This window comes from Quercus suber, unplaced genomic scaffold, assembly GCF_002906115.3.
Source record: "Quercus suber isolate HL8 unplaced genomic scaffold, Cork oak 2.0 scaffold_233, whole genome shotgun sequence".
In the NCBI taxonomy this organism is placed as follows: Eukaryota; Viridiplantae; Streptophyta; class Magnoliopsida; order Fagales; family Fagaceae; genus Quercus; species Quercus suber.
In genome coordinates, this window is record NW_027069690.1 from 850,519 (window position 1) to 862,305 (window position 11,787).

At 34.0% G+C, this 11,787-nt stretch overlaps 1 protein-coding gene across 2 annotated transcripts; it reads left to right on the forward strand.

Annotated features, from left to right (window-relative positions):
- The first annotated feature begins 3,698 nt into the window (after nucleotides 1–3,698).
- On the forward strand, nucleotides 3,699–11,493 carry LOC111999939 (nicotinamide/nicotinic acid mononucleotide adenylyltransferase). Of its 2 annotated transcripts, XM_065780355.1 has the most exons (9): nucleotides 3,700–4,043; nucleotides 4,177–4,250; nucleotides 8,402–8,487; nucleotides 9,103–9,186; nucleotides 9,395–9,479; nucleotides 10,014–10,093; nucleotides 10,513–10,614; nucleotides 10,931–10,989; nucleotides 11,082–11,493. In XM_065780355.1, the coding sequence occupies exons 1-9, from the start codon at nucleotides 3,967–3,969 to the stop codon at nucleotides 11,182–11,184; spliced, it is 750 nt and encodes a 249-aa protein (XP_065636427.1). In that variant the 5' UTR covers nucleotides 3,700–3,966; the 3' UTR covers nucleotides 11,185–11,493. The 2 variants fall into 2 exon arrangements, with proteins under 2 accessions (XP_065636428.1, XP_065636427.1); XM_065780356.1 differs by lacking the exon at nucleotides 4,177–4,250 and having other exon boundaries at nucleotides 3,699–4,043.
- The last annotated feature ends 294 nt before the right edge of the window (nucleotides 11,494–11,787 follow it).

Sequence of the window (11,787 nt, forward strand, 5' to 3'; positions counted from 1 at the left end):
TTCATTCATATATAAAGGTTGGGTCCTATTAACAGATGCCTTAGGGGCTTTGGGCATTTGTTAATGGATCATTTTAAGAAAGTTTTAATACCACTTTCATGAGATTTTTTTTTAAAATTTTTTTTTTCCATAAAAGCTTTTAAAAACATTTCTTAAACCAATGCCCTTAAAGCATTCATTAACTTTTTTCATAATGATTTTTATGTTTCATATAAGTTTTTATTAACAATTACCTCAAAGACACTTAAGACCATTTGTTTCATACAAATTTTATGTTTTTTCTCTTTAATTTATAAATGCTACTTTGAGAATTTTGGTAAATCCTAGTCCTACTCCTAGATCCTTGCTTACATTTTTTTTTTTTAATAAATAATTTTACAAATTGTTGATATGGTGAGTGGTTATTGGTAAATAAAAAATTGATGTAAATGGTTGGTCTAAATAAAAATCAGTAAAAAGTTGATTATATTAACAGTTTGTAAAAATATAGTAAAATAGTTTGTGACTATAATGTTACTCCTATTAAAAATAATTATTGTAATACATAAATATACTCTTCAGATAAGGTTTAAAAAATACCTTATGGCTTATAGTTTTTAGGGATAATTACACTTTATCTACCTGTGGTTTGCTTCTAATTTGATTTACCTACCCGTGGTTTCAATTTTGACACTTTACCCACCCGAGGTTAAATTCGTTACTGCTCTGTAACCCACCTCCCTGTCTGCAGTTACTCTAACACGTTTTCTTTCAAAATCAAAACACACAACAAATCAAACGCATTTGCCTTAATATTATCTTTTGGTTTAAATCCTGGTGAAGAGGAAGAAGGAGACACAGTGTTCATCTGTTCATCTATTCAGCTGAATCAAATACTGATTCAGTATGAACTATGAACTTCACTAAACTTGAAAAAAGAAAAATAATAAACCCATGCACCCATATCAAAATTTTGGCATATCATGGGCTCATCTTCAAAACAAAACAACAATCGGAGTAAATTTCAAGGTAAAAAAAAAAAAAAAATCAAATGAACAAAAACAAAAGACTGACAAAACAAAATTTTCTAATAAACCTCCAAGAGCAACTTTCGGCCAACTCAAAGAAGCCAAGAATCCCTCAAAGATTTCTCTTTTACTCCACACCAAACCAAGCAAATCAATACTTAAAATCACTAGTGAACTTTCAACAACGCAGGAGAGGTTTCTTCTTCAAAAACTTTCAATTAAGAAAAAAATTTGTCTTTTGTTTATGCATAACAAGAAGGTTCAAAGTCTTTCTATTGCAGTTTTCTTGTTCTTATATAAAAGTAAAAAGAATGGCCAATCCACTACCAATGTTCTCAGAAAGCAGCTTCTTTTTTAATAAGCAAGCAAGAATATATTTTTCTTCTAATCTAGTCCCCTCCATCACCCCTTTCCTCTCCAGTCACCACCTCCGCCTTCCTCAAACTCCAATTGCCACCCCTCACTCCAACTCAAAGAAAAAAAAAAGTTTCCAAACTCCAAATCAAAGAGATCTACTCTAAAGGGCTTTACATCTGCTCTAAAAGAAAATTTCTTCATTTTTTGAATTTGAGATCTGAGATTTTAGTGCAGAGCGTTTTTGAGATTTGTGGGTTGTGTTGCGATTTAGTCTATTTGGTTTTCGTGGATTTTGATCTTTTGAACTCTATTAGTCTCTCTCAGATCTACTCTCTTTCTCATGGTTGTGGGCTTACTTTTCTTCTTTTTCTTGCAGAGCGCCAACTACTGCGCCAACAAGATTGGCCATTGATGGGGTTGGAAATTCAACCCTGTGGTGTGCGGTAGTTGGGATTTAAAACAACTGACCCTTATAGTGTGGCTCAAATCTTTTCCTAAAATCAGCCTCACCAAACTGTAACATTGGTAGTGAACACTCCTTTGTCAGGCTAGGGTTGCCGATTAAGGCCGTGGGAGTGGCGTTGGGGTTTCAAGCTTTCAGATTTGGGGATTTTTCAGACTGGGTTATGTGGGTCAGTGGGTGTGAGCCTTTGAGGATAAATTTGTCTCACCAAAACTTTTTAGTCCATGCGTTTATAAGTTTAAAAATAAATTAGTTTGGTCAGTGTCAAATGCCAGATGAACATTGTTTCTCCTTCTTCCTCGGTTTGCTCTCACGATCAAAACCCAGGAGATGAACCCACAACCAAAGTCACATAAAAATGTTCTTAAGCAATTAAAAACTCTAACTTTTTGATCTGTTTTGTGTTTTGATTTTAAAAGAAAACGTGTTAGAGTAACGGCAGACAGGGAGGTGGGTTACGAAGCTGTAACGGATTGAATCTCGGGTGGGTAAAGTGTCAAAATTAAAACTACGGGTAAACAAGTTAAATTAGAGGCAAACCACAGATTGATAAAGTGTAATTATCCCTAATTTTTATATATAAATTTTTAAATCTTCACTTTTTATTACTTAATATTTTTTCAAATAAACTTTATTTACACCATTCAAATAGACTTTATTTAAGGCTTTTTCTCCTCCGTCATGTGTTAAAATATTTAATATTCTAAAAAAATAAAGAATTAATTCAACGTTGGAAATGAGCGTGGATGAGAAAGATTTAAAGCCATATACTCTTAATCGAACTTTTTCTCCTTCCGCAAATTCCATTTGTCTTCAGAGAAAAATATCAGTTTCTCAACCCAAAAAAAAAAAAACTCATTCTCCTTCCCCAGAAGTCACCGAATCCAAGCCAAGTCTCCTTCCCATCAATCAATCTGAGATCAATCAAACTAGAACAATCCGGACCTTCCCCCAAAATCAACGCAGATGAGTTTCTTAAAAAAAAAAAAAAAAAAATCAACCCAATTCCATCGTCCTCCACAGACACGCCTCTGATGGTTGAGAGAGACAAGCAAATCAACGCAGATCAGTTTCTTAAAATAAAAGATGATCAACCCAATTCCATCGTCCTTCACAGACACATCTCTGATGGTTGAGAGAGACAAGTACGTGGAGAGATGGGTTAGAATTCATTGGTGTACAAAGTTTACAAAGCAAGATACTTTCCAGAATGTGATTTTCTACATGCATCTTTAGGGAGTAAGCCTTCTCTTATTTGGAGAAGTGTCCATTCCCCAGGGGGATTGTGGAAAGAGGAGTTCGATGGCGTATGGGTAATGGTCAGTGTATTAGGAGTGTGAAATTCTCTCATGTCTGTCCCAATGGAAATATTTCTGCTTGTTTGTTAGCTAAATATGTCATAGGCATTGTTGGTATTTGTGCTTAAACTGGAGAGAGTCCTTATTTAATTGTTATTCATCTCAAACTTAACAACTAAGGGTTTATTTGGTCCATTCACTTAAATAACAGTTTTTAGTTTTTAAACAATATTATACGTATTTTTATATATTTTTTATGCATACATATTTTTAAAAAATACAAATAACGTTAGTAAAACAACACTATCAAACAGCTTCAGCTCCAAATTGACATAGATCTGAAATCTCGTACCAATCAATCGTTGTCTTTCCCATTAGGTATAACAAATTAGTTTAACCTCAACCTGGCTTTCTCATTATAAAAATAGTCGATTGTGGATAAGAGTCTAAGACATAGAGTTGAGCAAAACTTATTTTGAACGACACTTTTCATTGTTTATATAATATTATATATATTTTTTTATTGACATATTTTAAAAAAATTCAAATAATATTACACAACGTACTCTAAAACATCGTCGCTGGACCCCTTCTCTCCTTTTTGCTGACGCGGACCTAAGTTATTTGTTTTTGACGTGTTTAGTGTTGATTGGACCATTTGAACATCTCTCCGTCTTGGACGGACTCAAGTTCTCACACTCAAACCGCGTTGTTTACCCGCAAAAGCAAATACTTTGGCTCTCTCTCACTTCAAATCCTATCTATAAAAACTAAGCTCTCTCTATTTACAAAAACCACTTGTAAACGTTTTATCTCTGTTGAATTTGATTTTCTAGGTGTCATGGATATCCCATTACCTTTCTCTAAATTATCCTTTGGATTGATTGGTCATGAAGATTCGCCTGGAACCGCACCCAAGTAAGTATCATACACTCATTTCTAAGGGATACCCAGATGCCACCTAACATGTCTTATAACGTTTTGCATTTGTTGTATGTTAGACCTTGGTTTAATTGGAAAAAAGTGGTAACTTTGCTTTGTTCTAAACTAGGGAGAAGGTGTATGTGGTTTTAGTAGCGAATGGAAGCTTCAATCCCCCGACTTATATGCATTTACGCATGTTTGGTAAGTTGGGGTGTGAGTTTCTGGTTTTTTTTTTTTTTTTTTTTCTTTTCATGTTTTTACTTTTTGTTTTTGTTGTTTTTCTGTAGATAATTGAGGGTTTTATATCTGTTTAGATGCTGTTTTTTGCTGAAAATTGTTTGAAGTATAGTTGTGCTTAGATAAAGTGAGGCTAAAATGCTGTATGTAAGCGAATATGCTAAAGAGTTAAAAGAGAAAGTTGATGGTGGACAAACTCATCCTTAATCCTATGTGGTTCACTCTATGGTTATTGCTATAAATCATGGCAAACTCACCCTTAATTTTATGTTGTTGGCTCTATGGTAGTTGCTTTTTATCATCAAATCAAGACATCAATGGATGTCTTTTTGGTGAAGAGAAGATTCGATTCCAGTCCCCTATTCGATGACAAGAGACTTTACCAATCGAGTCAATTGGAACCCACTTCTTCTTTTTATTTGAATGGCTATGGTTTTAGGGACATGGGTGATGATGGGTGTGGTGGGGTTTTTGATGATCTAACTCAGAGTGCAAAATGGGTCATAATTAAAGACTTTAGCTTTAATATATTTTTTACCCATTTGGCTATGTTATTTGTCAAGTGAGGAACTAAATCAAGTACATGTGTTTAAGGTTTCGTGGGTTCAAAAACATTGGGTACACGTGTAACTTACCAATAAAAAGAAAAATAGAAGTGTTAAAGATTTAGATACTCTTGTTGATTTCTGGGGATTTATTGTGTTTGTGTGATAGTGATGTACCATTGGCCCTTTGACTTTACTTCTTTTGTTTGCACTTGGAATCTCCTAGGATTTGTTTATAGTTTTGTATGCCTTTTAGAATTTTGTAGAACTTTTCCAAAGTCTTATTTGCAACATTTGATAGAGAGAGAGGTGAATAATTTCATAAGTGGTAGGTTGCTGTATGTGGTTGTGGATGGGCATGCATGACTTGTTGCTTGTGCTCATTAGCCGTGCTAGTAGTGGAGGCAGTGAGTGTAGTATTGTCATATCTCTATGGATTGATGGTGTCAACTATCCTTATAATGGTTAGGATGTACATTCAGTGGAGCAGTGATGGTACCATGGCACATGGAGCATTGTCCGGTGGTGGTTGATATGAATTTGTATATGATAGGCGTCATGAATTTGGACTTGCTTATGGATTATTATTTTAGGCTAAATCATGTTTTGTAGAAGCATTAAGGGATTGGATTTTGGTACCTTGTTTGTTGATTCAGACATGGTTCTTGTGAATTCTCACCTATCTGCAGGTTACATGGGGCTGCTTGCAGTAGCGAGTGATGATATAGAAGTGAATAGGAGTTCAGATGGTATGCCATGTACGGCAGGGAAATGGGTTTGTTGATGTTGGTAGTGGCAGGGTTATGGCAGCAGTAGTTGTGCTCTGATGGCCGGCTTCATTTAGGAAACTTAATGAATAAACTATTTTAGGTTAAACTTTAGTACGGACTAATGTGCCCAACAACAATTTATTACAAAATAAAATGTGCTTAGTATTTTGATAAGAACCTACTTCTAGCAGGAAAGTGAGCTCTAAAAGGGATAGCTGCTTCGAGGGAGCTGGGCCTCCAAGGACAAGAAAGATTTAGAGAGGGAGAGAGAGAGAGAATTAGAGAAAAGAAGGAACTTGCTTACACTCTACTGTTATGATCCTTACAGCAGTGGCAGGCAGCTATTTAGGCTTGCCTTAATATGTACAAGCTCAGGAATTCCCTAACTAGATAACTAATCTGCTAACAGCTAGCCTAATTGATCACATGGTAAATGCTATTAAGCATGTGGGTTCTAACAAACATTACTTAGACAACTATACAAGAGAGTTACAACCAATAGACTAGTATATCAAGGCCACAAGACTAATTACCAACTAACATAACTAGTGCTGCACTGGCATGCTTGCTGTTGCTGCCTAAGCTTTATTGCTGCAGTCTCTAGACACTACCGTCTGCTGCTTCCAGCTGCTTGATAGACTACTCTAACTGATTAGTTGAGCTCTTCACTGCTACTATACTGAGTGAGATAGCTGCTTAGTTGCTAATTACATAGTTCACTGCATATCTTGATAAGCCACTGCATAACTCTTGTAAATGCATACCCTGCTGCTACATCACTCAAGGCTTCTACTGAAGGCTGCTGTGTAACAACTACCAGCAGCACCAATATTAAGTAGGCAGGGTAGACAGGGTCTTAACATATTTGGGACTATTATGGCCGTTCAAGCCTACTTCAGAAATTTTTTTTTTTTTTTTTTTTTTTTAAAGCCTACTTCAGAAATTGGTCCTTAAATTAATGTTATTAATAAGTTGGGTTTTGGAAACAAAAAAACTGCAGTCTCTTTTTGGTAGATTTAATCGGTTGGATGTTTTTCATATTCACTCATCAAGTTTCCTTGATGACCCTGATTCTGTTCTCATTAATTGGTAATCCGTCAAAGATTATTTTTTGATAGATAGCAGAGCTGTTCTATTAATATTAAATAAACAAAAACTTTATGTTCACAATGATGAAACACAAAGGATCAGCAAAGTACAAGAATATCAAGTGAAAGATCTACGAGAAGCTAGGAACTCAAAAACGGAAGAACATTGTGTTAAACCCCAAGCTTTGGACCAATCAAAAAGAGTGATCCTTTAAAGATGTCTTACTATTTGTTTGTATAAGAATTGTTTTATTATATTGGGCACTGTTCAGCCTTACTAGTACTTCATCCATTTTGTGGGAGGAAGAGATGCCATTTGTGCTAGGCTCATTGGCTAATTCGTGAATGTAGTTCTAAGTTACAGTTGACAAGATTTTGAGCCAATTGTTGAATAACAGCCATTGATATGGAAAAAATTGATGCCCTCTCAGAAAGAATAAAACTCAGTGATTACTAAATATATAAGAGTGTTAAACCCCAAGCTTTGGACCAATCAAAAAGAGTGATCCTTTAAAGATGTCTTACTATTTGTTTGTATAAGAATTGTTTTATTATATTGGGCACTGTTCAGCCTTACTAGTACTTCATCCATTTTGTGGGAGGAAGAGATGCCATTTGTGCTAGGCTCATTGGCTAATTCGTGAATGTAGTTCTAAGTTACAGTTGACAAGATTTTGAGCCAATTGTTGAATAACAGCCATTGATATGGAAAAAATTGATGCCCTCTCAGAAAGAATAAAACTCAGTGATTACTAAATATATAAGTGCAACTTAAATGTAGAACTCTGTTACTAATTGTTATAATAATACATATATATTTATGCCTACTTCATTTCTTTAATGAATTAGTCTTCTCTTAATACAGTTTTTCCTACTTATTAAAAAAAAAAAAAAATACATACATACTGTTTATGAAACTTGTAGCTGCGATACTTTGCCTATGAAATAGACTTGATGATGTATGTTGCACTGCATGTTACCAAGACTATCAAATTATATATCTAATCATGTTTAGATTTATATTATTTGTTAGTATTTAGACCTTGTTTATTTTGATGGGTTCATGGCAGTTAGATAAATAAAATCTATATCGGATGTACTAAGTTCTGAACTTAACTCATTATAATTACTAGTAGCATTACCTGCTAAGTCATTGTTTGAGCATTGCAAGAGTGTATTTTTCAGATAATAATTTAGCAGATCTATTTGTTTTTTGAAGTGCCGATACTATTTTATATGTATGAAACGAGAAACACTATAATAAATTTATACACCTCACACTGTCTTCAATGAAATTGTATTTGCATAAATTGATTGAAGTATATGGTGGTCATCCCTTCTTCTGAAAACTCACATGCTGAGATCACTATCACTTGTTGTCTTGGGTTGGCTAATGAAGGTGCTTGTTGTTGAAAATTTGTTCTCAAAACAAGTAAAATTTACTTTCCTCTTTTATTTTAACTGTGGTGCCTCAGCAAGATGATATCTTTCTCCATTTATTGTAAATGAACCCTTCTTGGATATCATTTTTGACCTGAATTCTGGCTAGTTTCATACAGAAAGATCTCATTTTAAAATTCGTGTTCATGAATGGTGAAATTTGTGGAAAGTATTTTCTGTTCTAGTTAAATGTATATATGAATTTGATGGAATGCATTATTTAGTTTTCATAGGTATAATGTTGATTTGATTACTTCCAATGTTGTTCTTAGAGCTGGCAAGAGATGCGCTGAATGCAGAAGGCTATTGTGTTATTGGAGGTTATATGTCACCCGTTAATGATGCATACAAGAAAAGGGTAAGTAGTTGCTTGTATCATATTGATAGAAATGTAATTTGTAGAGTAGCCTCTGTCAGCAAATGGATGTCTTTCACTTTTTACACATTTCTTAAAAAATTAAAGCAAATGGCCTCTTTAGGAAGTGAGTTACAAACCTCAATTTCTCCAGGACTTCTCATCAATTTCTATGCCTGAATTTGTAACTATCTAACAACCCATCTTCCCCCAACCTACTGGGGTGGGGTTTCCCAGTGCACACTATGTCTGGGATAGAGAAATTAAAACTACTACACACACAAATATATCCAAACACAAACATTGAGAGGCACTTTCCAATTTAATTGGAGTACTTATGTGTAACCTTATCCATTTGAGTGCTGCCTTGTAGGGACTTTTATTTTTATTTTTATTTTTTTCCTGCATGGCAGACAATGTTGATACTATTATCATTTGTCATGATTGATAGATATCTCATATCATCACTCATCGGTTACTTGATTGAATTTGTTTCTATTAAGTTATTCTATGTTTTAGTTATAACCGTCCTGCCTTCATAAAGTGATATACCCCCTATCTTTCAGTGACCAAATATCCATATAGTGTAACAAAGTAGTAACTAGAGTTTTTTTGCAGGGCCTTTTATCTGCTGAACATCGTTTACAGTTGTGTCATTTGGCGAGCAAAAGTTCTGAATTTGTAATGGTTGACCCATGGGAGGTAAATTACTCCCTCTCTGAAGTTTTTTTTTTTAAAAAAAAAAAAAAAAAAAAGCAACTTAGAGCTGATGCTTGCTTGAATGGTACTTTGTTTCATTTTGATATAAATGTGTTCTCATCCTCAAGTGTAAAATTCAACAGTGGTCTTATCTCATCATGTTTTGCATAGTTTGAAATTTAATTTTCGAAGTTCTAAACTTTTTTTACAGGCAAGACAAAGTACCTTCCAACGCTCTTTAACTGTTTTATCCAGAGTTCAGAGTATTTTATTCGAGAGTGGGCAGGTACCCAGAGGTATGTTTAGACAAAATTGTATCTATTATTTGCTTTTGAGTGATTTTGAGTGACTAGACTAAATAACTGTGATTACATTATCTTGAATCTTTTTCTTCTGCATATAAACACATATACAGATGAGCACTCGTGCACATTCACAAACAAAAATTGGATGGCTTTCAATTTAGGAGATTGGGTCAGGAATGCTTTGTCATTTTATATTTGGATTTGTATTTGGGGGGGGTGTTCTGTTGTTGAAAACACCCTTTAAAAAGGAGGCCTTCGTGGTTGGGTTCAACCAATGGGAGCAAAGGGATCTGGGGAAGCAGAGGGGAAATTCTACCCTTGGTGGGCAGCTTACAATCACCCTTAGTCCTTAGATTGAAAATATAGTAGTTTTTGTTACTGATTTTGACTATATATTTGTATTAATGACCTTGATTTATTATGTTTAATGAATTTCTTTTCTAACCTGGGTCATATTTATGTGTTTTCATTATTGGTTTAGGCAGAATGCTGAATAACATTAACTTGCTTTTCTCCTGCTTCTAGAATCCCTTAAGGTTATGCTTGTCTGCGGTTCTGATCTGCTCCATTCTTTTAGCATTCCTGGAGCCTGGATTCCAGACCAAGTATGTACTCTCAACATATATTGGTTCATATGAATTAGGTGCTTATAATAAGATAAATGTTTCACTAAGTCCTTGATGTGGGGATACTACTGTCATTTAATTCTCTTTTGCTATAGAAGACAATGACACGATCATGAAATTTGGATATATTTAGTTCTTTAGTTCATTGGAGTGTAAAAATGCCAGTTTCATAAAATGGTAGTGTGTAAGTTCAAGTAGAAAGATTCATTTAAATGTTTCTTAATATCAGGAGCATATACTTGAGTTGAAATGCATATTGTAAAGTTAATCAGATGTTGAATTTCCTTGGTATGCGGATATGAAGTCTTTATGGGATATGGATCAAACCTTTTTGAATTGATATATATATTTGTTGCCTTGGATTATAATGTTCTATAAATCTTGTTATTGTTCTCCAGGTCAGGACCATATGCAGAGATTATGGTGTGGTTTGCATTCGCAGAGAAGGACAAGATGTTGAGAAAATTATCTCTGATGATGAAATTTTGAATGAATTCAGGGTAACCAGAATATTTGAATTGTTCCCATGTTTCTTGATGTTTTTTCAACTTTGAACTGCTATATATATATCATGTCCGCCATTGTTTGCATATTGATTGTCCACATTTTTGCAATTGACCAAATTCTGGAAATCATCTGAAAAGGTTAAAAGTGTTCAAAATTTTCTCATGTCTTCAGAATTTGAATCCTTTGTCTCAAAAGGAGCTTCACCCCAGTGGCTTTTATTGACTCAATTGTTTTAATTTATGGCTGCTTTACGATACTTTGCTTGCTGGTCTACCCTAAACGTTACAACTCTAATATTGAATTTTTCAGGATAACATTAAAGTTGTGGATGAGCTTATACCAAACCAAATCAGCTCAACAAGAGTAAGGTAAAAGTAAAGCATATTTGTTTATTGCCAATATAAAGATCAATTTAACACTGAAGGTTTTTAAAAAAAAATTAAATTTATATGTATCTCAGGGACTGCATTTCAAGAGGGTTGTCGATAAAATATCTGACCGCAGATGAAGTGATTGATTATATAAGAGAACAGCATTTGTACCTGAACTCAGATGATAAGTGATGATCTCTTCAGCATCATATTATACTGTACATAATTGATCATCATAAGAACCACATCATAGGTTATAAAGTGCCATGTGCCTAATTTATTTTAATTAATACTGGATAAATAATGATAGAGATATGTATTATTTATTCAAATAAATTAGTTTGGATTAGGATTAAGACTAGTTTTATTGATAGATAATAGGTATTTTTTATTATTTATTTTTATCTATTTGGAAGTTTGTATAAATTCAAATGTTGACAATGAATAAAAATAGTCATGAATTTTTAAATAATAAATTGTATGTATGAACTTTCTTGAAGTGGTCTAGTCTATCAAATTGGAGGGCTTGGTTTTCTCGAAACAACCAATATAAACTGTGTTCATAGCACATGGTATCTTTCAAGTAAAAAAGTCTTGTTTGAATGCATGCAATAAATGCGTTTGAAATTGAAAGTCCACTTTCTGAATTTTTTGGTCCTGAATTTTTTGCTACAATTCCGTGCAAGCTAACTGGACTTGACGTCTTGACTAGAATTACAAGCCTTCTTCAGGGCATCCCATTCAAGAAATTTTTTTTTAAAGAGGTATAATTTATGGCGTCTGCTTCTAATGATA

What these genes read in the sequence shown, in the direction of transcription:
- LOC111999939 (XM_065780355.1), top strand. Translation starts at nt 3,967, where the DNA reads ATGGATATCCCATTACCTTTCTCTAAATTATCCTTTGGATTGATTGGT. An exon ending in GAGTGGGCAGGTACCCAGAG is followed by an intron (nt 9,480 to 10,013) that starts GTATGTTTAGAC and finishes TCCTGCTTCTAG; the next exon opens with AATCCCTTAAGGTTATGCTT. An exon ending in ATCAGCTCAACAAGAGTAAG is followed by an intron (nt 10,990 to 11,081) that starts GTAAAAGTAAAG and finishes TATGTATCTCAG; the next exon opens with GGACTGCATTTCAAGAGGGT.